The sequence below is a fragment of the Ricinus communis genome, chromosome 1 (assembly GCF_019578655.1).
Source record: "Ricinus communis isolate WT05 ecotype wild-type chromosome 1, ASM1957865v1, whole genome shotgun sequence".
Lineage (NCBI taxonomy): Eukaryota > Viridiplantae > Streptophyta > Magnoliopsida > Malpighiales > Euphorbiaceae > Ricinus > Ricinus communis.
Genome location: NC_063256.1, coordinates 25,623,433 through 25,650,256, shown reverse-complemented (window position 1 = coordinate 25,650,256; position 26,824 = coordinate 25,623,433). Strand labels below are relative to the sequence as shown.

The window sequence follows — 26,824 nt, the reverse complement described above, 5'->3', positions numbered from 1 at the left end:
CGAGTAAGATTATTATTTTTAATATAGTTTAACTTTAGTGTCTAATAAAAATAATAAATTTTAACTATTTATTCTATTTAAAAATTTAAAATTAAACTGCATAGTAATTTAATAATCTTACACAAGAAATAAGTGTTTTTAATAGTTTAAATTTTTTTAGAATTAAATTATGCTAAAAAAGTAAAAGATATAAATAAGTAAAAGAATATAAATTCTAATTTTAATTAGATACTAAAACTAAGTTATGCTAAAAATAAGATTTTATTCTATTTGATAATAAAATTAATTTTGGACGAGTTTGATGCTTTATAATAAGTTGAAGGATCAACTTGTAATCTTATATTATCAGTTTAGTCTTTCGACTAACACGAAAGAATAGTTAATTTTATTAAAACTCAAGGGAATTTTAATGTAATAGAAGAAATGCAAAGACCGAGTCATATATTAAACTCAACCTTGGGGATAAATAGTATTTAACCCTTATAAATAATATACTAATCTTCCTTGTAATGGTTGTAATTTATTTTTTCAGCTTAATCAATAAAAGCTAATTCTCTCTCAAGAATTTAATATAGAATCAAAATAGAATTCAAGAGTCTTAATAAAAAACCCAAACTAGTTTTCTTCAACAAAGCTTTCTTAGTAACCAAACAAAAATCCTTTTCAAGGCTAACACATGTGGTATTGTTGTTGTGAAAGAAGATGTTACAAATTCCTATTTCATGCATTCTAATGAGAATTCTTTTCTTATCCTCATTTTTACTATTCTCACTGGTTTGAATTATTATTCTTGGTCTAGTGCAATGAAAATGGCTCTGCTGTTCAAAAACAAACTGAAATTTATTGATAGAAGTATTTTTGTACAAGCTCAGGATGATCCTAGTTATAGAGTTTGGGAAAGGTGCAATATTATGGTACTTTCTTAGTTATATCATTATGTTTCTCAAATTCATAAAAGTATTGTTTGGTTGGATAATGTTATTGATGTTTGGAACGATATGAATAATAGATTCTTTCAAGGAGATGTTTTTTGTATATTAGATCTTTAACAAGTACTATTTTCTTTTCATCAAAATTGATAACCGAGTACCATAAAGCCAACATGTCCCACTCGAGAAAGGCAGGGTTGACCAAAGATTTCATCCCACTATAATAGGGACTCTAAGAGATCGTGTCTTAGGAGGACTCTAGTCATAGAATCCAACCCGACCTTGAACTCTACTAATAAATAATAATAGAAATCCTATAAATATGGAGTTTCTCTCCTAAAAGGACTAGAAGACATTCAACGTCTATATAAGGAATGGAGGCACCACGCTTGCAGGTACATGCTATTTACACTCTTATACACTTTAGCCACCCTTTTACAAATTACTGACTTTATTATCAGAGTGAGTGGATGGACAACTCCGTCCGGCGCTTTCTAACCATCCTTGCAGGTATTTCGAAGATTAAGATCAGTCTTCGAAGATTTTTGTTGATGGCTCGCCTTTGTTGACCGAGTTATCAATTGGCGTCGTCTATGGAGAACTCCGTGCAAAAAGCTTTATTTTCCTACCTCATCAAGCTAAATGGTATCAGATCAAGGTCAGAGTGGAGATGTTCGTCCACTAGGAACTGTGGATGGAACCAGTGATTCTCCAGCTGGACCCTAATTTCCTCTGCAGGAAAATCAATCATCCTTAGGTTCGCCTGGACAGGTCATTCCGTCCTCCCAGCCTTGGAGCAAATCTTCAGTGGAAATTACACTTGGAGAGGCTTGCCCCTAGTCTAAAATCTTTCGGCTGCTTGGCAGAGGGAGATAGGATAAAGACCTCCAACACCTTTGTCTTAGGCTTCAATCTTTACTTCTCCTGTCACACCTCATAGCCAACCTCCGGCCCTAGGTCTTCCTTAGAGTCTTTAGCAGCCATCACCAAAGGACATCATCACCATGTATAATTGGCAGGTGAAAAAATGAAAAGGTATTATGAGAGTGTTCTGGCTCAGACACTTACAAGGCAACCTACACCAGCAAGCACCAGCTGGACTCCTGCGATAACTGAGCATACCATAGAGAATGGTCCACTACCGACCATACATATCCCAAGAATGACAAATACTCGGATGAAGGATAATAGATCTCGAAAACGGAAAACCGAGTTAGGGATATAGAGGAGGAAAGTTCTAGTTCTCAAACCCATGATTCTGCATGGATTGAGGATACTATTGATGGACTACTGATGTAACCTACACCTAAGGCAGTGAACCTATCGATGCGGTCTAGCACTAGTGAGTATCAATATCGTGTCCCTGGAGATTGGGTGAACCTAAAGTTACCACTGTTCGCTATGTTATCTAGTCTGAAACAAGGTGTGAGAAGTCTAAATTAATTAACTAATGATTATAAATGCAAATAAAGGAATAAACAGCAACTGACAATCGAACGACAACCATAACAAAAGAAGCAAACCCGAAGGGGACCTAAGTGATGGAATTCTAAGGTTGATTTTATAAATTACCAATCTTGCTACCCATGCCTAAATCCTGAATCGAACTCGGCTCCTCTCTCGAGCTCACCAAGTTCCTAAACCTGCACTAACTTAATGGAATCTCTTCTTATCAGATTATTACAGATTAGCATTAAACGTGATTTAGATCTATTAAGAGTTGTTAATCCTTAATCCGGCGAGTGAATTAACCTTATCTCTAAGTGTTAACTACCAGTTCTTACTATTCAATTTTCAGTTGTAACAAGCATTTCTCAATGTCAAGAAACAACCCATAAGACAATTAATTCAACGTCTCAAATTAACTGAATCAAACTTTATTACTAAACAGCAAGAAGATTATAAGAATGGCAAATAAAAATCTAATAATTAAACACAATCCATCAACAAAGGTGAACCCCAATAGGTTCGGCGGACCTAGCTACTCATAATAAAAGAAACAAATACAAAAGGAAATAAACAACAGAAAAGAAAATGGAACATGTAACCCCTCTTCTCTCGAATCGGAGTGGAAATGTCGCAAGCCAACTCTGAAACCAGCCTCAAGTGTGGATCTCGGATGTCTCGATCAATCGTCTAGAACCTTCAATCTTTGCTTGAATCTCCCAAATCAATCCTTTGAACTGACGTTGGTCTCCCAAAATGTCAAGAACAAAGGTGTAGAAGTGAGGGGTCGCGTGCGTAGAGAAGTTCAGAAATCAGAAGCGGAACCCTGTCTCATTTTGCGTGCGCCTACTTATAGGCAGAAGAGCCATAGCCGTGCCACGGCAAATACAACGGGCAAGGGAGGCCGTGCAAATATGCACGGGCCGTGTAAATGTGCATGGCTGTGCAACTACCCGTGCAAAAGCCTCAAATTGCATGCCAATCAAGGAATCAAATCTGAAAAACATCTAATATGCGTAAATCATTCACATAGCTTTGTTTCTGCCCGAAAATCAATCAGTTTCCCATCAAGGAGTCTGAAAACCTGAAAAACTCATAAACATACCAAAGTGCGATCAAACAAGAATAAATATGACTCAAATACACGAATAAACGACTGATAAACAGTCAATAAATATGCATAGAATCATCTACATCAACTATCAATAAAAGAATCAATGATGCTCTGAAAGAGATCATGTAGGAAGGATAATGAAAGAAGAGGTCATCTCTAAGGGCAACTCCCTATGTCCGAGCATCCTAGTAGAGCACTTTCCTGAAAAGTTGAAACTGCCGCCTTTGGATTCTTATGATGGTTTGGGAGATCCATTAGGCCATGTTAACAATTTTAACATTAAGATGGGGTTGCATAATATATCAGATCTGATTAGGTGCATGATTTTTTCCATAATCCTAAAGGAAAGTGCTCAAAGTGGTATTAGAGCTTACCGGATGGCTCCATATACGATTTTGGTACACTTTTTGAACTATTCAAAGCTCGATTCATCACCAATATTCCTCCGAAGAAGAGGTCTAGTGATTTGAAGAAGTGTATTTAGAGGCGTGATGAAAGTTTGAAGGATTTTATGGAGAGGTTCAATAGGGAAGTTTTCTAGGTAGAAAAGCTTAACCAGGACACAGTTATTGATGCAATAACAGACTATACATATATGAACAAGTTCAAGGATTCTCTAATCATCGATCTAACAGAGTTGTATGCCAAGCTCACGGACCGAGCTCACAGTTTCATCAAGTTGGTCGGATTATAGAGTGGGAAGGAGATCCGATCATGATAATTGATCAAGAGGCAGAGCTAACCAACTCAAGCAAGGGTACAGGGATGACAAAAGAAAGGGTGACTCAAGGAGCAATAGTGAGAAAGACTTTGTTTCTTTAAACACGTCAAGAACTAGTATATTGAGTGGGTTCAAAAGAATAAGGGCGACATTCGATATCTGAACCCTATGAGGGAGTAACTACAGACTCTACAAACAAGAATAAGTTATGTAAGTTCCACAATGGTCATGGTCATGACACCGAGGACTGCATTCATTTCAAAAGGGAGATAGAGAGGTCATCTCAAGAGATTTATTACTAGAAGAGAAGATCAATCTAATAGAGATAAAGGTCTTGGGGGCTCCAAATGATCAAAGGACAGAGATCAAGAGAGGTCCCCGAGGAAAAGAGACGAGGAAAGAGAAGATATGAATGTGATCTTTGGCAGAACTATGTCCATTGCTAAGAGCTCCAAAAGGAAGAGAGTCCATGTTATCACGGTCGAGCATGAGAAGCTCTTGGATATAGTTTTCTCGAAAAAGGATGGAGAAGGGATTGAGATGCCTCATTAAGATGCCTTAGTAATCTTAGGATTCATTGAGAACTACTGGGTAAGGAGGCTACTTATTGATCACGGAAGCGCAGTCAACATCATGACTCTAGTGTGCTACAAGGCCATTAGTGGGAGAGTGATGAATCTGAAACCTTGCACAACACCACTTCTAGGTCTAGGTAGCCAGCAAGTATAACCTTTTGGAATTATGGAGCTAATTGTGGAGCTTTGAGAGGAAACTGAAAAAGTGGATAGGATAAAAGGGTTGAGCAAGAAGTGGAGAACTTCATTCATGAGAATCGATATTCCATTTGCATGTAATGTAGTCTTCAGATGACCTATGCTGATGGAACTTGAAGCAGCCACGAGAATCAATTATTTGAAGCTAAAGATATTGACTTCCAGAGGGGTTATAACCGTGCTTGGCAATCAAAAGATGGTGAGAGAATGCTACCTTACCAAGTTGAAGGGGACATGTCATACACTCCCTGTAGAAGCTTCATTACATCCAATTGAGGAAGACCCAGCAAAGGCAGAGCCAATGGGAGAATTAAGAAAATTTGGATTAAGTGGGGAACCAGAGAAGTCTGTCCAGGTCGACACTGAATTATCAAAATAAATAACTCAGGGTATAGAGCAGGTGCTTACAAAGAAAAAGCACATGTTTGCTAGCTCACCCTCCGAAATAATTGGGGTAGATCCGAGCATCATCTCCCATCAGCTAAATGTGAATCTGAGCTCCAAGCCTGTCAAGCAAAAGAAGAGAAGTTTTGCTCCTCAAAGGCAGATCGCCATAACCAAAGAAGTCAATAAGCTGCTAAAGGCTGGATTCATCAGGCTGGTAATGTATCCAGACTGGGTAGCAACTGTGGTATTGATAAAAAAGCCAAACGGAAGATGGAGAATGTGTGTAGATTTTATAGAGCTAAATAAGGCTTGTCCAACAGATAGCTATTCTCTGCCCAATAATGATCAGTTGGTAGATTCCACCAGCGGTTATGAGGTTCATAGTTTCCTTAACACTGCTTAGAGGTATCATCAGATAAAAAAATATTTAAGTCGGATGAGGAGAAGACTTCTTTTGTAACGGATATTAGCACCTTCTGCTAACAGTTATGCCTTGTGGTCCAAAGGCTGGTAAACAATATGTTTAAAGATAAGATTAGCAAAACTGTGGAGGTGTATGGGGACGAGATGATCATCAAGTCGCTAGGGCCGAGGATCATGCTAGAGATCTAAAAGAAGCATTCAACATCCTAGAAAGTTACCAGCTCAAATTGAATTCTGAGAAGTGTTCTTTTGGTGTCAAAGCTGGCAAGTTCTTAGGATTTATGATCTCGTAGAGGGGTGTAAAGCTAATCCCGAGAAAATAAAGGCGATTATGGAAATGAGGTCGTCGAGCAACATTAATGAGGTGCAAAAGTAAAATGGCAGGATAATCGCTCTTGGTTAGTTAATCTATTATTCGGGCACGAAGATGTTTGTCGTTCTTCAAAACTTTAAAGAATGTTAAGAATTTTGAATGGACAGAGGAATATGCCAGAAGGATTTTGAAGAAATGAAGAGGTTCTTAAGCTCGCCACCCCTACTCAATAGACCACTGAATAGGGAGACTTTGTATTTGTATCTGGCAGCAACAAAGGAAATGATAGCCTCCATCTTTGTCGGAGAGGATAATGACGAGCAAAAGTCTATATACTATATGAGTAAGGTTTTGAAAGAGGCAGAGACTAGATACCCTATGATAGAGAAGCTGGCTTTAGAAATCATAACAACAATCATTAAGCTCGGGCAGTACTTTCAAGCACATACATTAGTAGTCAGAGCAAATCAGCCATTGAGAAAGGCATTACAGAGGCCAGAGACATCTGAACGATTAGTCCATTGTTCCATCCAGGTGGGGGCTTTTGATGTTCAGTATGAAAACCAGGCAGGCTATGAAAGCACATGTTTTAGCTTATCGTGGCTGAGATAAGCATGCCTGAAAGCATAGAAAGCATGGATGAAGCTCTTGTAAAATGGACACTGCATGTCGATGGATCCTATAATATCTATGGGGCAGGAGCAAGGATACTCCTTGAGGGGCCGAATAATGTCCAGCTCAAGAGTTTAGTATAGATAAAGTTCAAAGCTTCTAACAATGTTGTCGAGTATGAAGCATTGCTTGCTGGTTTAAAGATGGCCCTAACAGTACGATCTGAGAATCTGAGCATCATTAGTGATTCACAACTGGTAGTAAATCAGGTAATGGGGATCTTTGAAGTTAAAGACCCCAATTTAACCAAGTATGTAAGTCGAGCAAAAGCTATGTTGAAGAGAATTGAAGATAATGGCAGCCAATGAAATATCATCCAAGTCCCCCAAGATGAAAACAAGGAAGCAGACTTCCTAGCTAAGCTCGCCTCACAAAGGAGCCAAGTAGTAACATCTTGTTCTATATACTTGAGGAGCCTAGCATAGCAAGAGAAGAAGTACTGGTCATTGAAGAGTATGACCAATGGATAATAGAGATCATACAATACCTCGAAGAGGGAAAACTACCAGAAGATAAGAATGCTACAACAAAGATAGTAAATACCTCGGCTATGTACTCTTTTTTGGAGGGTGTACTATATAGAAAGTCAATATCTCATCCTTGGTCTAGATGCATCACAAAAGAAAAAGCAGGCTATGTTCTTAGAGAAATTCATGAAGGGATTTGTGGTGCTCATGAGGTAGATAGCACCATAGCAACAAAAGTTATCCTTCAAGGATATTTTTAGCCGACCATGTACAAGGATGCAAGGAAGCTCGTACAAGTTTACGTGAAATGCCAAGAACATAAGAATACGTCTCATTTACTGACCGCACTACAATGTACAATCACTAGTCCTTGGCCTTTTGCAGCATGAGGCATGGATATCCTCGAACCTCTGCCTCCTGCAGTAGGACAGAAGAAATTCCTGCTTATAGCAATCGACCACTTCAGAAAGTAGGTAGAAGCTGAAGTTGTATCCACTATTACAGAAAAAAGAATAACTGATTTCTTCTGAAGAGAGATCATGTGCAGATATGGCATTCCTCTCACGGTGATGACCGAAAATGGAAAGCAGTTCGATAATAAAAAGTTTAAGAGATTCTGTGCTAGTGTGAAAATCAACCTAAGGTTCGCCTCTGTAGCTCATCCTCAGTCTAATGGGCTAACCAAGGTCACAAATTGAATAATCCTCCAACGGTTGAAAGAAGATTAGATGAAAGAAAGGGTTGATGGGTGGAGGAGCTTCACAGTGTTCTTTGATTGTACAGAATAACACCTAGAATGGCAACTAGTAAGAAGCCCTTCAAATTAGCCTATAGAGCAGAGGTCGTGATACCAATGGAGATAGAAATGCTGACCTTAAGAGTGCACTATTATGATGAAAATAAGAATGATGACCATATGAGGTTGTGCCTATATTCACTAGAAGAGCGAAGAGCATAAGCTAACATATGGAATGAAGTCTATAAGCACAGAATGGAAAAGTACCATGATCAGAAAGTCTGACCTAGGTCATTCTGCCTAGGCAAACTAGTAATGAGGAGAGCCGACATTAGCAAAGGAGGAGCTAGTGTTGGCAAACTACAGCTTAATTAGGAAGGCCCTTACAAGGTCGTGAAAGTACTCAAAGGAGGTGTATACAGAGTAGCTAACATGGTAGGCAGAGAGCTTTCTCGATCATGGAATGTCCAAGTACTCAAGAAGTATTATCAATAAACATCTGAGGATAGCACAGTACAAGGCATATTTTAAGTTTAAAGTTTTTGACATTTCATTTCCCATTTTGATTTCCTATTTTTTTGCTCATTAATAAAGTACAGTACCTCATTCTGAGCACATCATGAATGATTACCTTAAAGATGCCACTTTAGGTGCACCGAGCTCATCCTAGAGCACTTAGTAGAAATCAGTACATTATATTAAAGACGTCACTTTAGGCGCACCAAGCTCATCTTAGAGCACTTAGCACATCTTCAGTCCATTATTTTAAAAACGCCACTTTAGGCGCATCGAGCTCATCTTATAGCACTTAATACACCATTAATGCATTATCTTAAACGCGCCACTTTAGGCGCACCGAACTCATCTCGAAGCACTTAGCACAAATCAGTGCATTATCTTAAAGACATCATTCTAGGTGCATCAAGCTCATCTCAAAATACTTAGGATAATGTCAGTGCGTTATCATAAAGACACCACCCCGAGCATACGAGTTCATCTTAGAGTGACCAATGAAGATATATTAAAATGGTCGAGCTATCATACTTAGTAAAATATCTGGATTCAGGTAGAAGTTTTTCCCATTTTAAGTAATATTGATCTTTTTGACATGTTTGTATGAAATTGTCATATCTTTAATATCACCGAGCTGCTATACTTAGCGAAATATTATAATCAATAATGAGAACAAGTCAGAAAATCAAGTCAAGACAAAGGAGGTCAATTTCATTGAAATATCAAAAATAGTTATAAAGTTATGAAGCTCAGAACTCATTTACAATGTCCCGAGCTTCGTCGAGATCACCCTCTTCAATTAGATCATCTTCCGAAGGAGGAACTACATTAGCAATCTCAGCTCCTACTTGCTCTCCATCCTCAGTACCTTCAGCAGCTCGCTCCCAGGCTTTGTTACCAATCTTCTCGATGTCTAGTTCCTCCAAGAAGCTCATATCAGCATCTGGAAGCTTAGCCTTCGAAACTTCCTTCACAACCTCCTCGTAGTTGTTGAGAAGAAAAGACATCTTATTATAAAGCCTCTCTTTCTCGGCCTCCAATCCTTCGCTACCTCGAGTTTGGTCAGTAAGTTTAGAGGTGATGCAGCGCACTCGAGCTCCAACTCGGCAATCCGAAGGTCAACAGTCCTCTTCTCAGCCGCGATCGACCTAAGCTGAGTCGTGGCATTTTAGCTTGAGCATTTGCAACCTGAAGCTCGCCTTCCCATTTTCGCTCCTTAGTGGCAAACTCTTTAGACTATTATTGAAGTATATGCTCCATTGTCTCAGCCCTAGTACGATCATGGGAGGCTTGTTCGGGCAGCTACCTTTCAAGCTGCTTCCGAGCATTCCCAAGAGTCACAGCCTGTAAACGTAAAGAAAAGTAAAAAATTGATGGTCAGGTCAAGAAAGAAATTTGTTGAACATATAAGAGTCAGAAATTAGCCGAGAAGAACTTACTTGCAGAATGAGAGACAGCTGCTGGGCATGAAGCTCGGAAGGATGAACATTCTCCAGCACTATCAAGTCAGCCTTGAAATTAATCAAGCTCGCCAATTCCTCAGCCAAAGGATGCGTCTAAATGGAAGGGGTGGTATACTTTTTTTCTAAAAAATGCCGAGGATTAGGACACTGAGAAGAAGGTCAGGAATTTTCCACTTTAATACAGTCGTCCTCATCCACTAGATGGGGATGTTTCCAAGAGTTCCACACAGAGGACGGTGAGTGTAACATGATAGCACGATCAATTAACTTTGTAGAAACCCCCAAGCTCAGGTCACCGGGACCGAGGAAGGAGCTGGAGGAGCTGGAGTAATTGACAGCATGCTAGCCGATCTCTTGCCTTTGACCAGCTTAATCTTCTTCAGCTGCTTCAATCAATCACTACAAATGAAACAAGAGATAGTAAATATATATATTTAATTAATTAAAAAAAGGAGAAAGCAACTGAAAAAAAAAAGGCTAAGTAGGTCTACATGAAGAGTTGTCACCTTGCTCAACCCTCTTTGATAGACCGACTTGAGTTCACCTACAAGCTATTCATCGAGTATTGAGGTACCTCAAGAAAGCACCGGATCAAGGTCTCTTTTATCCATCTCAGAATTCTGTCAAGTTGAAAGGTTTTTTAGATTCTAATTGGGCCACTTGCCCTAACACTGGAAGATCTGTTAGTGGCTACTGTGTTTTTATTGGTGATGCTAGTTTCTTGGAATCTAATAAGCAAAGTATAATTTCTAGATCTTCTAGTGAGGAAGATTAAAAGGCCTTGGCTTTTGCCACGTGTGAGATTCCAGCTCTTCTCTATTGTGACAATCAATTAGCATTACACATTGCTCAGAATCCTTACTTCCATGAACGCATGAAGCATATAGAGATTGATTGTCACCTAGTCAAACAAAAGCTCCTCAATGGTGTTATCTATTACTGCCAGTCACTTCCTCTAATCAGCTAGTAGATTTTCTCAAAAAGCCTTTCGCACCTGGTCTTTTTTATGTTGTTTTCAAGCTGGACATACACAATATATATGCTCCAGCTTGAGGAAGACTAACAGGAGATATTTTCTTTTTTAATCAACAATCAAACCTAGTCAAACTGTGTAATTAGGTGTGTGTATTAAGGCAAAGTTTGTTAGCCTGATGTCTATTTAAGGCAAAGTTTATTAGCCTGATATCCATTTATGTAATGCAAAGTGGCATTGGCAGGTACCATTCATCTGTTATTAAAAATAATAAATTAATCTTCTTTCTAATGATTATAACTCATTTTTTCAAATAAAAATGAGTATAAAAAAGAGATAATAAAATAAAAATGATAAATTTAAAAGAGATTTTTAGTCTTATAGAATATATTTCCTTACTGAATTCATTTAAAAATTCTACTTATATGAATTTGAAACTATCAATATAAGTATGTTCCCTAACCCAGCAGCCTAGACAAAATTAATGTAACCTTGTGGCCTCCATATGATTCTTCACGTATGGTCTACACTGTAATAAGAAGGGGCATTAGATTCACAATAATCGCTAGTCATTCTAGCAATTTGAGTATTGATCAATGTAAGGCTGTCTCCTATCCCTGCAGCCTATACAAGATTACTGCACCCTTGTGGCCTCTACAAAATTAAACATGCAGGATTAACACTTGCTCAGCGTTGACCATATCCAGTCAGACAAAGTGTCGACCATTTGGACCTGACTTCTCTCCCCTTCTCGTGGCCAAAAAAAGATGCATAGCTGAGGAAATATTTCCCCGATCAGCATATTTATGCAAATTTTCTTTTCCCCGCTATCGGATCTGGCAGAATTCACCAGCCGAATATTTATGAAAATTTTCTTTTCCCCGCTATCGGATCTGGCAGACTTCACCAGCGGAGAAGAAAACATCTTTAACAAATCAAGGACAGAGTAGTAGAATGAGTCAGTTTTCAAACGTCAATTGTGCATCGTTAAATAAAGCCATTCATATCCTCGGAATCCCATCCAACTCTATGAGCTAAGAACAACCATAAACAACCCTCTATAGGAAACAAAGATACCGGGCTGTGATGCAAGGACAATGATAGACAAACGCCACAAGTACCTTTAAAATATTTCAGTATCTATGTATGTATATATATAAATATATCTCTATCAACGGGTGATTAGTCCAGGGAGGCGTTAAGCATGACTCAGTGCAAGGGAGAGCGCGGAATGCGAGGCCGAACTGGTGTCTTTGATGGGCTCACCCTGCATTCATAACATCAAAGAATTCTCTTAGGAACTTGAAGACCTTTCTGATATGGGGAAAAATTAAAAAATACCCGCAGCATTAATAATGATTCTTCCATAGTTACCTTATCGGCAAAGATCCCAGAACTGCACCACTACAGTTGAGTGCTAAAATTGCACTTTCAGCCTGCAAGAAGAATTAGGAATCAGCGCAAAGAGCGCATTATTATAAATGCACGAGTTTGAAAAACATCATAAGAAACATTCTGATGCACCAGACCCAACTTCATTTATATGTCCAGAAAATCAAGGCCAGCATATGCCAATCTAATAGCAGTTCCAGTAGATTACAATTTGATTATCTAATTATAATCACCCAAACATCTAAATTAATTTCAATCTACTATAATGAGTCTGCAACAAAGAGATAATCTCCTTTACGTGAAGGTACAAATCTGTAACTCCAGTTTCATACAGATATTCATTTTCTCCATCTAAAACATTATAATATAATTGGATTAACCAAATAAATTACCTATGCAACTCATTCTCTATTCATTCTTTTCATCTAATGTTACCCCAATAACCAAAAAGAGGAACCATTTACAATAAAATGCAGATTTTAAAGCAACACCAGCGCATGATAAATAAAAATGAGAAAATTCCTGCAAACCACTTCAGTAAAGTTAAAAAGAATGACAAATATTTGGAAGAAACTCCTGGCTATAGTGAATTTATGCTCATTTCCTGCATCCTATACACTCTTTACTCGGACTGCCAACCCCATTCCTGCTGATCCTACTTATATTTGGAGAGAATTTTTCTTTTTAAGTATTTTTCCTCCTGAGCTGCGAAGGATCATGTTATCAGACAATTATACATCTCCTGAGACAATATCAACCCCCTAAAAAATATGTATACTTGATATATGCCCATAGTTATGCTAAAAGCATATATTGCCACAAAGCACCTTTCTATTTTTCCACATGAGATGTGCCCTCTTAAATCTCGAATTAGGTTCATTCCTTTGAGAAGTCTATGGATATTTTCTTTAAAAGCAAGTAGCAATCCATTATTCAGAACTAACCCTTTAAAGATAGTTGCATCAACCAATTTATACATAGTTGTGGCTAATGGCGTCTCTAATTATCCAACCATTACTTCAAAATGTTTATGATGAAGTAAATCAGATGTTGCAATGAAAAATGAAGCTTCTCTTAAACCAATATAATTTATGCAATAACAGAGCCATGCAACAATCTTCCTTAGAATGTACACCATGTAAAAATAAATCATATCAATGAGAAGATTTTTAAACAGAAGAAAAATGGCATAGTCCAAACAATATACTCCAGGGTGGATGATAAATAATTATACAGAACAGAAGGGGAATAACTATTGACGATAAAAAGAGTCTCTACTCAGATAAGGGTATACATGAGATGTACCAACTCATAAACTAATCGATATTGTGCATGTGAGGCAATCACACATTCATGGGGCGCCCCATACAAGTGGGTTGATGCATCATCTGCCAAACAGAATTTTGAGCCTGTTTGGGATTACTGTTCGGTGTTAAAAAAATAGGTTTAGAATTTTTTGATTTAATTGATTTTTTTTTTCCTTTTATTAACTGTCGTTTTTCAAATCTGCTTTTAGACAAAGCATCAATTTACCTCCTTTTAAAAGCAATTTTCAAGACTCTAAAAGAAAAAGAACTTTGAGAAACGCAACCCCAAACACAGCCTTTATTTTCCTAAAATAAATGCATTTTCAACACTCCATTTACAAATGGTTTAATCATGCGAAAATTAATATGTATAACTAGCCAAAGTAAATGAAAGGAAGGAACTTGGTCATGCCACTTAACTTTTATATATAGATTTACTTTTAAGCACTTCCTAAGACTAAATAGTTATAGCAAATATAATACAGATTAAATGGCTTTATAATGATGCCATTCCAACAAGGTGCATCATCGTTTCTCAAAATCATTTACAGATCATTTGGCAAAAATGCAACTGCAATAATTTATAGATAAACTCCTTTACTTTCGTTCCAACGGCCCCTCATTGAACTCTGGAAACAAGATTTGCTATTTTGATCTAATTCAAGATTTTGATAGTCAAGGTTTTGCTTGTTAAATTTACAAATTTAACTATCATTTCACTTCCTATTCAGGTTTTTGCTAGTTAGGTAACACGGCCGTGATCACAAAATTTAGGAACTTATATTACTGTTTCCAATTTTGTGTAGATTATGAACTGGGATTACTAATACTGATAGGATGTTGAATAATATAAAGATGTCTATTAATGCCCATGTAATATGCAATTCCGATGTACTCTATTATGAGCAGTATCTACCTAGTCTGGTTTCTCTTCCCTCTCTCTCCCTCTACCTGCCTCTGTCTCTCCTTTTCCTTCTCCTTCTTTCTTTTATTCCTTGTTTCTTTCAGATATTGTCTTCTGCTACAATACCCTGATTTACCATCCACAGCACGTGAATAACAAGAAGATTTTATCTTCTTTTCTCACTCTAATCAGCTTTATTCTACTTTTAAACCCCAAAATACCCTTCAATTTACTCTAAAATTTATCAATATATTAAGAGGCGTAAGAGCATTAGTAGGCCTACACCATCTAGAACATAATGAAATCATACACTTAAATTTACAATATTTTTAATGTTTAGCTTTCTACAATGAACATATCAGACTTTCATGAATTGAAAAACGGGGGAAAACAAATTCTGTTCGTCAAACTCAGAATTATTGTCAGTACATATGATGCATATTCTTTTAAAAAGCACCCTGAGATGCCAGACTTCAAATATCCGAAAATGAGAGAGCTGGCTAATAACCAGAACTCCTCCATCCAGTTCTGACAGCTACAACTATATAGGTAACGTTTTGATAAGAAAAGAAACATACATTATTCTTCAACTGCAAATGTTTCAGGTTAAAGGTGAAACTGCAGTAGACAACCACTAGCAGTAAGAAGACAGCACAGACAAGGATATATAGAAATTAAGGCTCTAATAGACTATAAAAGTACATCTAATAAGTTATATACATTATGCTTCAACTGCAAATGTTTCAGGTTAAAGGTGAAACTGCAGTATGAGACGACCACTGGCAGTAAGAAGACAGCACAGACAAGGATATATAGAAATTAAGGCTCTAATAGACTATAAAAATACATCTAATAAGTTATAATTACTGCATATAAAGTTCAAAACAAATGTGTGATATATCTGTTCAATTCAGACAAATTAATTTTAGAAGAAAAAAGGCATCCAAAAGTACAAGATTAGTGTAGTTACCACTGTGAATTCAACAAAAGCAATGCGAGTCGAATGATGATAGTCCCCGAGAAGCCTCAAGCGTTGAACCTACCAAAGAAAAATTTAATAAGAAAAATAACATAACCCAATTACTAGCAGGCTTTAGGGCTGGGTGTGTAAGTATCAACAAACCTCTCCGCAAAAAGATTCAAAGAAGAGCCTGACGTCTGCCTGAGTAACCTGCATCAATTAAACTAAGATAATCAAGGAAGAAGGAAAATAGTTTCCAATATTTGCTTCTAAAAATAATAAAATTATTGTGAATAAATGCAACTTCATACATTACCTTCTTGTCAATATTTGTACAATAAACAGTCCTTGCGCACATCTCACGTTCATCTTCGGACTGCCAAGTACAAACACAGTTACCTTAAAAAGCCAACTTCTAGAAAAAAGGGTAGCACAGGAGATTCAAGTACAAAGCATTGATTTTGTTGATAAAAGGGACACAGAATGGAATTGTTAATTACACAGAAGTCCTCACCCTTGGCAAAAATGTGGGGTTAACAGGTGCAATTGCAGTTTTGGAAGGCAGCACCCTTAGAGGGTAAAAACCAAGCACTGTTCCTGACAAATTTAAAGCAGCTCTGGCCCCTTCTGCAAACACATTTCATAGCGTATTTAACACGTGTTGGTAAGCACATTTCATTAATGTAATTATCACGTGTAGACAAGCACATTCATAGTCTATTAACACGTGTTGGACAAGATGGATAAGGTATATAAGATTTCAACATTACCTTCATCTGTAAATTCAATGAAGGCAAATCGGAGAACAGAGTTAGGATCACCACATATTCGACAATCAACCACCTTTATTCCAGAAAAAGGAAACGAGTATAATTAAGCTGGAAACAGTTTCCATCATCGGGAAACTGAAAGGGCTAACATGAGCCAAACAGAGCCATATACCTGTCCACAATGAACAAAGAGACCTGCAAGCTGCTCTTCAGTAACCTACATGCAAACAACAAGAGAAAGTGATTCCAGAGTAAGTGTGCAAGCAATCTCCAAAGACATAAAGAAACCTCAAAGAAAACAAAAGAGCCCAATACAACTTATTACCTGTTGATCAATGTCAGAAACATATACAGTCCTCCTGATAACATCCTCACGCTGAGCCATACTTGTCCTAGTGTTCATCCTTCGCCTTCCTTGATTAAAGCTATTCTTCTTCTGCCACAAAAAATAAATATGAAAAGTGAATGACCAAACAAAATAAAGAAAATATATAGGAAAATCACACCTTTTTCTAGTTCCAAAGAAACACTTTCATAATCAATCTGTTCTTTACTCAACACTCATGATTAAAACCTATAATTTAGTTCTTCACTTATATTTTTTCAAGGCTAAAAACTAAATTGAGACCAAAAACAAATAAGAAGAATCAAATCATATAGTATTTCCACCAAAAACAAATAAGAAGAATCAAATCATACCCTTTTAATAGTATTTCCAATGGCATTCCCAGGATTAGTTTGAGCTGGAAAGTTGTTAGTATAGCCAAACCCATTACCCAGATAGCCATGATTGTTAACAAGTGAAGGAGGAACAAACTCTTTAGCCATAGGATTCAAATTAGACAAAATCTCAACCAAATCACTCATATCATTCAACCCATTATCAGATTTAGCCCTTTGAATCTGATGATTGGTCCCATACCCACCACCACCATTAACAACAACAGACTTCGCCACAATCTGTTGCTGCTGCTCACTCGTATCAAACCTTTTCTGCATCTGGGTCCCGTTAGTTACACTTTCTTGAAGTTCACACTTGCTGTTATTATTAACAGCCACATCATCATCATCTTTTGATTCCTTAGAGTTGACCAAAGATTCATTTCTAGGTTTTGATCTTTCAAGATCATTGGAGTCCGATGATACTACGGTTACAGTACTGTCAAAATTTTGACCTGAAGTAGCGTTTTTGGCTCCAGCATTCTCAGCAACCGCCATGATCAAGCACAAACACACAACTTTTCTATCAAAAAGAAATGAAAATCACCCAAAAGATCTCTTCTTCAGATTTTCCTGTAAAGTTTTTTTTATATAGAAAGATTAAAAAGAAAACGATTCAGTTATGATTTTATATAGCAAAATGAAAATTTCAAAATAAAAATAAATAACAAAAGAAATCTTTTCAATAATACCACATATATTTCTACCTGTCTGCCTTATCTAAAGGGTTTCCATTGATGGAAATAAAAAGGCAAAAGAGCAAAGCACCACCCACCCAGTTGAGATCGTCTGTACTATAATGGTAACAAAAAAAAAATAGAAACAAGACTCAATAAAAACACACAATCTTGATAGAGAGAAAAGAAATGGGTAAAACAGAGAGCAACTTTTGCTTCTTTTTTTTTTGGTATAATGTGTATATATTTTATATATGAGAGAGAAAGGGCAATAATTAATTTATATATTTATATTATTATTTATTATTGATTTTAGCGATGATTCTTCTTTCTGTAGATAAAGGACAGTTGTGAGAGAGAAAAGAGAGATAGAGAGAGAAAGTCTGTTCTTAGGATCGTCCGTTTGTGCAGCACTGCCTTTTTGGACCTTCCTCACAAAAATCCCAAATTGATGATACATTACATTGGGTAAGCAAAACCCACAGCACCCATCACCGTGACCAACCCATCATTTTTTTTTCCCTTTCCTGTTATTTTTTCTCTCATAAATATCCTCTAATCTTTTCTTTTTTTTTTATTAATCAGTTACTTTAAAAGAATTTATTCAATCGGTTCCGATCAATCGTGATCTAACTCGAAATCTCACCATTCAAATAACGCATTTGAAATCTTTAATATCTAAGCAATTATAAGATTTATAGCCATGCCATAATATGATTCACATTTCTAGTCCAACTATTTATCAGTTGATATCAAAAGGTTTGAAGAGTAGGTAGAATTAGGTGCATACCAAATTGGTATTTAGTTGTGTCATTTTAATTAAAATATAATATTTAATATAGCTGATATTTTTATAATGAATACATTTAATAGATTAAAAAATCATTAGATATTAAAATTATTAGTTTATTACATTTAATTATTTAAAAAATACTGAAATTAGTTTTTAAAAATTCATTGATTAATAAAAATTTTGATTTATTAAATATTAAATATAAGATAATTGAGTATACATCAAATAGGTTTCCTCCATTTGTATGAATAAAATCTACCTTCCTCTAATTGCTTATTCATCGTTATCTCTTACTTGTTTAAGTTAAAGAAAATAAATGTTGTCATTAAAGAATAAATCAGATTATTGAAATTTAGATATATATATATATATATATATATATATATATATATATATATATATATATATATATATATATATATTTATTTATATTTTGAGATTTAAAACTTTTTGATTTGTATATTTAATTTTTGACACATAAGATTTAAGCTTATGTGTAGTTTTATTGTTTTTCTCTATTAATTTATTAATTTATAAGTTATATTTCTAATTAAATACTAGTTCTAATTCTAAAAAAATAATATATATTAAAGCTGAAACCAAGAGAATAGTTTAACTAAAGCGTGCTACATAGGACTACTAAAGAATGACATTTGTTATTTTTTTATAAATATTAATAATAAAAAATAATATTTTTGTCCTTTAAATTATTATTATAATGACAATAATTTTTAAAATTTTAATTTTTATATGTACTTCATTTATTATTATTTTAATTTATTTATTTCCATATAGTGTCTTTTTACTATATTACAAAATCTTAATTATCTATTTGATATTTTTTTATTTTTTTATTTACTTATTTAAGTTCATTAATGAATTTTATATTTTTGTAGTTTAATTATTTTTTTGCTTTATTCATTTTAATCTAAAATTTACATTTATTTATATCTTTTATTTTTTTATTTTCAATGATTTATTTTTCATTTTAATTTATTAATTGTAGGAAAAAATCTAAATATTATATAATTTTATAATATTTTATGATTTCTATCAAGAAACAGCCTTAGAGAAGAAAATGAGAAACTTAATTTTAATTATAAGGTAGAGATTGAAGCCATTTAGGATTCTTTTTTTAAATCGTATGAACTTTTTTTCTTTATGTTTCAATACTTCAATATTTCCATTTTATTTTTTATTTTTTATTTTATTTTATATTACTGAATTATAATTAATAATAAATAATCAGTTGTATTTTTTCATGTATATTTTATATTATCATAAAATTAGAGTTTAAGTATGAATTTATTTTCTTTTATATTTTATAAACTTTTATATTATCTATATTAGTTTTCAATATTCAGATCAAAAATTTATAAGTTGGATTAATAATACCGTGATGGTTAAAACAGACTGAAATCGGCTCAAAATCAGAAGCCAGTCAAGATCGATTTCCCTTCAACTAGTACCAGATCTATTAGTTTCAATTCCAACTCGTAAAATTTTTATTTTCTAAATATTTGTTGGATCAAGTTGAAACTGGAATCAGCCAGCTCTATTGTCAAAATATCTTCTTTTATATATACCATGATAGTTATTATATTTATATTTTATATACAAATTAATATCAATTGGAAATATATAATATATATGTTGTATTAGTTATTTAATTTATGTTAGAATTTATAATAATTTAGATGAAAATTAAATAATATAATTATTATATAAAATATAATAAATTTAATCATAAAATATTAATATAATACAAATTTATAAATAAAACATATATAGTTTTTTATTAAATTGAGCGGAATGTGCGTATATTAAACTAGTTTTATTATGATATGAAAAATCCTTTTCCATTCATTGGATATAAGAATTCAAAGTGATTTAGATTTTTTAATAACCATACATCAAAGTGGATAGAAACAAGTAAAGTCTAGGAAGTATGTTCTTTCTTGTTAATGTTTTTAAAAACAAAAGGTATATACATTTTTTTTTTTAGATTAAAAGTGTTCATATGTTTAGTGCAAGGATAAAGAGGAAAACATAGAGAAGATCTCTTTTTGTCCCTTCTTAGCTCTCTTTTCGTCGGTAATTACAGTATTTTGATAAAATAAAAATTTAACTATACATATTTGAAAAAATCTTTAAAGACCCATCAATTTATAAATTAGTAAATTTGAATATATTAATAAATTGCTTGTTTTTTTCTTTTGAGAATATTGTTTGTTTTTTAAGTTAATACCGAATTGAATCATCTCTGACTTTACAGATCTAAGATGAATAATTATTATGTGTTGTATTATATCATGGTATTTATTTATTTGAATGAAATTGTTGCCTAGTTAATTGCCCATAAAATGAAATATTGTAATATTAAATAAAAATACAATTTATTTGAAAATAATGAATAGTTCATGAACTTTACTTGGTTAAAAAAAGATACAGATTTCAAGTAAAAAAATTATGCATGCAATTAAGTTATGAACTAATAAATTATTAATTTATTGAATAATTAATAATCCACTTGATTAATTATATTTCTGGTCCAAAGCTATTAATTTTATATAACAAACATAAATGTTGCTGCCTAAGTTTTACTTTCTTACAATTTTCTTTCAAATGTTACTTTTGTAATTTCCATCCTATTTGTTTAATTATGTATCAAATGAAATCTAAGTTCTTAATTTCATTCAACTAAATTTTGTTATTTTATGATACATGGCCAGCCATTAAATTTGGATAGCATGAAATAAACAAAAATAAAATATAAAATACTTGTGATTATTTCTCTAGACACATTTATTATTTACCTTCTTTTGAAATATGTAAGGATATTGTTGATATTCTTGAAAAGAATGAATTGGCTAATTTTAGTATAATGCCTCAGATTGTTAAATAAATGATTAATATTTTATAAATTACAACTAAGAGAAAAGAAATTCAAATTTAATATCTAACACAAATCGAAATATATATTTAATATCAAACTTCGTGTAAATATTAAATATTTTATACTTAGATAATAAAAAAATAAAATATTTTAAATTTTTATAATTTATTACTCTTCCAACCATTGGATGTAGTACATTCGAGTAATAAATAAACTTAAAGTCTCTAATGCTTTCATTTACATTTTTATTAAATTAGCTAGAATTCCACTGTAAAGAACTTTACCATATCATCTATCTTCATTTGATAAAAAGTATTTCTTTTGTTAACCAATTCTCTATTTTATTTTATTGTTCATTAAATTTCTTATTTTTATTTTATCTATTTGTTTTTGTTTTATTTTATTATATTTTGATTCAATAAATATATACCTTTAGATGTATTTTTGCTAATTATTAAAATTACTTAAACTTATTTTATGAAGTTTTTAATTATTTTTGTGAAATTTGTGATGATATTCTTTATGAAATATTAAAAATCTTATTTTATGGATATATTCGTAAAGTTTAATAGACCTAAAACATCAATCAGAAAAAAAATTTACTGTTTTTTTTTTTTTGGAACTATTTAAAATTTAAAGAGTAAATTCGTGGCTACTAAATAGAGTGCACCAATCGGTTGGTTGCAAATTAGAAAAGCTTAAGCAGCAAAATTAAAAGAATGAGCATAAATTGTTATTATTCGCATGAGCACAAATTCATTGATCCAATTATATTCATATTTTTCAATGAATAGAAATTCATAATTTTTATAAGGAAAAGTTAGATTTGCCAGAAAAAAAAGGTGCAATGAAAGTAAAAAGTTTTGAAAATATAAAAATAAAAAATTATTATTATCAATCACACATCTCAAAAATGCCGTTGTTTACTTGAAGAAATTATATTTTTGTCTAAATTGCTTTTAATATAACACTTGAGAGGTCTCAAATGGTAATTTAAAACAAAAAATTCCTTTTGAAGAGTGCCAAAATTTCCACCATTTGATTAATTATACTTCACAATTTAAACCTCTAAATAACAATAACCTGCTCAAAGATTATTTTTTAATAACAATCAAATTAGTTCTAGTACTTTTCAGAAGTTTTCTATCAACGAAATGACATTTTAAAACAAAATTAAAAAGAAAATTGTTTATAATTAAGAGAGAAAGTAGCAGTGCTTTAATACATAACATGTCTTTCATTATGACTTCTCCCATTTCAATAGTAATTTCTTAATTTTAGAATCTTGAAAAGAAAAATTATGCGTACCAAAATTGAAAAGGAAATATGATTTGTTGTTATTAACCTTTATGTCTTACTTTATTGTTTTTATCTTTAGATTATATTTGTCTGAAACATTTATGATAAGATAGAATAAAAGGGATAGAGAATAGGTATTTATTCCATTTGGTTTTGAACAGAGAGTGAGAGACAGCAATTTTATAACTTATTGGGGTTATATAGGTTAATTAAATATTAGGATGAATGTAGGATTATCAGCCAATTCTTCTTCTTTTTTTAATCATTTGATCAGCTATATTGTTTGTAAATAACTTTTTTTTTTTTCTAAAGTTCGAATGCAATGAGAAATGTTTAATCAGAGAAAACTCCATTTCAACCTATTAAAAATGAATAATTTAATATCTCAAAGAAGAAACGAGGATATTAGAAATTGAGAAAATTAATTAATAATTATATGTAATTCCTTAATCGAGTGATTTCAGTGTAATATTTTCTTCTGATAAACTATCTAATGGATTTTCTTATATATTCATATTAGATAAATTACCCGCGTGATGCTGCAAGCAAAATCTAATATTATATAAATTATAAATATAATTAAAATATATAATATATTAATAATAGGAGAGGATTTCAAGCATTTGTTATATATATTGTTTGAAAGGTATATATATATTTTTTAATAATTATTACGTATCTAATTACACAGCAAAATGAGGATAATACATAAAATGAAAAAAATGTTTCACTCCGAGCAAGCTGGAAAAATTAATAAATTTTATAATTATTGTAAATGTTTTTATTGCTTGTAAAATTAAATTGTTATTTTGTTTAAAAATTTATATATTTAAATCCATGTAAGCTTAATCATCATACTTTGTGACTTGCGATAATAAAACATCATTGTAAAAAGTTTTTAAAACATTATATTATATAAAATAAAATTAATTATAAATATAGTATAATTTTATTTAAAATATAAATTAATTAATTTTAATGCTCTCATAATTTAATAGACTTATTCTTTTTATAATAATTTAAGTTTTACTTTTATAAACAAAACAAAAATAAAAATATAAAAAGCTTCCAACCAAAATGAAAGTATTTGTGGTCCGTTTAGCAAACACATTTAGCAATTTTATAAATTTAAACTTTTATACCGATTAAGTATCTGACTCATTTTTAGCGGTTGATTCGATTGTTAATTTATTTTTTTATATTCATTATTATTATTATTATCATATAAACATTTTAATAAAAATTTACACAAAATATAGCTAAATATTAAATAAAAATATTATTTATTTATGTTATTTTTTTATATATATATATATATAACACATATAAAAATTAAGTATTTTCATTATTTTTTTAATTCAATTATTCATTAATATTTTAAAACTAAAATATCAATCTAATTCATAATAAATTCCAAATAATTACTTTTTATGACTTAATTTACATTTTACAAGATTTTAATGACTTTTCATTTAAATCTTTATCAATGACACATGATAAAAAGATAAAAATGACAGTCATTTCATTATATATCCTCTTTAAGAAGGTGGCTAAATAGAATAGAGAAATTACAAATTCATTTTTTTCGTTCCAGTTTCACTCTCATTTACTTTCTTTATCCACGTCTCAATATGCGATTTTGGTTAGGGCTGCAAATGAGCCGAGCTCGAGCTTAATAGTGCTTGCCTCGTCTGAGCTCGGAAACTGGCTCGTTAAGGAGCTCGCGAGCTAGCTCTTTTAATGAGCTCGCGAGTTGGCTTATTAAAGAGCTTACGAGCTAGCTTGTGTATTAGCTCAATAAATAAATAAATAACTCATATATTTTAATTAGAAAATAAATAAAAAAAAAATCATAAGAACTCAATTTTTATTATATTAAAGTAACAATATATACCAATAAATTAGGTTTTAATTATAAATATTTTAATTAAATAATTTTAGTGTCACATAAGCAAGTGCTAGTTTAATAACATTGTTAATTAAGTTGGCATTTAATTATGCATATTTAATTATTATTAATGTCTTACCAATTTATCTTTCTGTCATAAATTAATTTAAGTATAATATAAAATAAAAACTATGTATGAAAATAATATTTTAGTTTTGTGTATAATATAGTTAATTTAAATCAACATAAACTATTACGCAGTTTTAATGTTGAATAAACAAGCATATATTACTATAAAACTTAGTAGTTTTAGTATTGAATAAACAAACATATATTATAAAAATGCTTAAAGATATTTTAAAATTATAATCTATACATTTATAAATTAACGAAGCATTAATAAATGATTTTACAATATGCTTAATGTCAAGCTTGTAAATAGAGTAAGAACTTTATATATTAATATAAAAAGTGTTATAGTCTAACTGATAAAGAAAAAGTACTATAGTAAGACTATTATAAATTAACATGACTAAATATTTTGCAATATGCTTAATATGAAACTTATGAAGGTAGGCTCGACTCGTTTGCACCCCTAGTCCTTATCGAATTATAAATGAATTTGGAATGAGTTTGAGATAGAATTCTGTGGAGTTTGTTGAACTCTTTTTTTATCAAGAACATGATTTAAATATTTTAGTTTTTGAATTTATATGCATATTTTATTTTTATGTATAATTTATAATTGAAAATTTACAGCTACATATTTGATACAATCGAGCTTGTTTAACGAGTTTGAAATCGAGCTTGTTTAACGAGCTTGCTTAACGAGCTTACTTAACGAGCTTGAAATCGAGTCGAGCCCGAGCTAAGCTTGTTTATATAAATACCAAGCTAATAACGAGCCGAGCTTGAGTTTGACTTGTTTATATATACTATCGAGCCAATTACGAGCCGAGCTCGAACTAAGCTCAAGCATATCAAAATTACAACGAGTTGAGCTCGAGCTCTGAAACATTAAAAATTATCAAGCTCGAGCTCAGTTAAATCTTTGCAAATTGAGCCTGAACATTGAAAAGTTCGGCTCAGCTCGGCTCGGCTCGGCTCGTTTGCACCCGTAATTTTGGTAGCAAGTGGGACGTGGGTATGGTTTTGGATCTTTGCACTACTTCTTTAGGAAATATCATATATGCACTTAGAATATTAAGCATTTCATTCTTTTAAATGGAGGGTATAGGGGTAAAAGAATATTTGTTGAGAAAGGGTCCACATGTGTTAGTACCATTATGTGTTTGGGGTGTAGAAGACATTGCATCCTTTAATGCGCACCATTTCGTAGCTTCAATTTGCATGATATAAGTGCAAATGAGTAATTTTTCAACTAATGAGTGTGAACGCAGTTTTTTGAAATGTGTTTTCAAGGTAAGCGAGGGGTGAAAAGGTAAATCTTATGCTGAAATTATTTGTGTGAATGCATTTTGATAAATGACAAAAAAGTGTATCCATGCAATGTGGATTTTGTAGACTTCTCCCTGCCAAACAAAGGATAAAAAAGTGAACTTATTTGTTGCAATTGATTTAGAAACAATGTTCATAGTATTTCTTCTTTTATTGTTTATATATAGATATGAAAAAAAAAGATATTGACTCATATAGTCAACATATAACTAAGGAGTAGTTATATTAAACACAATATAGCTTGGGGCGCCTAAATTTGTAAATAATTCTATAATTTATGTATGAAAATTTAAAAAAAAAAGAGAGAAAACAAAAAGAAATTACTCTCAAACACCTCAACTTATAAAATAGGTCAGTAATAAACATTTCATTCTTGATATAGTATAGAATATCATATTAAATATATTTGAGTGAGCCAGAGCATTTTTCTTTTTAATCTTTTTCTTTGCATTCTTTATCTTTTTGTGCAAATACTTTTTTTTTTTACTTTCTTTTGTGTATCATATTTCTCTCATTGTCTTAACCATCTATTTCTTTTCTTTTTTTTAAATTCTCTTTGCTATTTTTGTAAATTAATGAGCATATTAGATTTAAAAAGGTTTATAAAACTGCCTTGTGGTTTGATCCTTTTATATATAGAGAATAATGGAATTATTTGGTATAAGGGACTATCTTGTGATTTCCAATATTAGTATATAAAGGTAAATCTATGTTACGACATTAAATAGTTGACCTAACATAAATATATTATAAAATATGGTACGTCATGCCTAATCAATAACCAATAATGTGGATTAGTAAAGATATAACTCAAAATCTCTAATTATGA

At 32.4% G+C, this 26,824-nt stretch overlaps 1 protein-coding gene across 1 annotated transcript; it reads right to left on the bottom strand.

The window, feature by feature from the left end:
- Positions 1–11,877: 11,877 nt before the first annotated feature.
- Positions 11,878–18,092, bottom strand: LOC8286286 (polyadenylate-binding protein-interacting protein 12). Its single transcript, XM_002532007.3, has 11 exons — positions 17,692–18,092; positions 16,964–17,557; positions 16,590–16,700; positions 16,437–16,481; positions 16,265–16,337; positions 16,009–16,121; positions 15,811–15,870; positions 15,657–15,704; positions 15,504–15,572; positions 12,305–12,366; positions 11,878–12,197 (listed from the first exon to the last, which is right to left on the bottom strand). Exons 2-11 carry the CDS (start codon positions 17,480–17,482, stop codon positions 12,140–12,142), a joined length of 1,158 nt encoding a protein of 385 aa, XP_002532053.1. The 5' UTR covers positions 17,483–17,557; positions 17,692–18,092; the 3' UTR covers positions 11,878–12,139.
- Positions 18,093–26,824: the final 8,732 nt, after the last annotated feature.

What these genes read in the sequence shown, in the direction of transcription:
- LOC8286286 (XM_002532007.3), bottom strand. Translation starts at nt 17,482, where the DNA reads ATGGCGGTTGCTGAGAATGCTGGAGCCAAAAACGCTACTTCAGGTCAA. An exon ending in TTTCTGACATTGATCAACAG is followed by an intron (nt 16,482 to 16,589) that starts GTAATAAGTTGT and finishes GTTTGCATGTAG; the next exon opens with GTTACTGAAGAGCAGCTTGC. An exon ending in GTACAAATATTGACAAGAAG is followed by an intron (nt 15,705 to 15,810) that starts GTAATGTATGAA and finishes TAATTGATGCAG; the next exon opens with GTTACTCAGGCAGACGTCAG.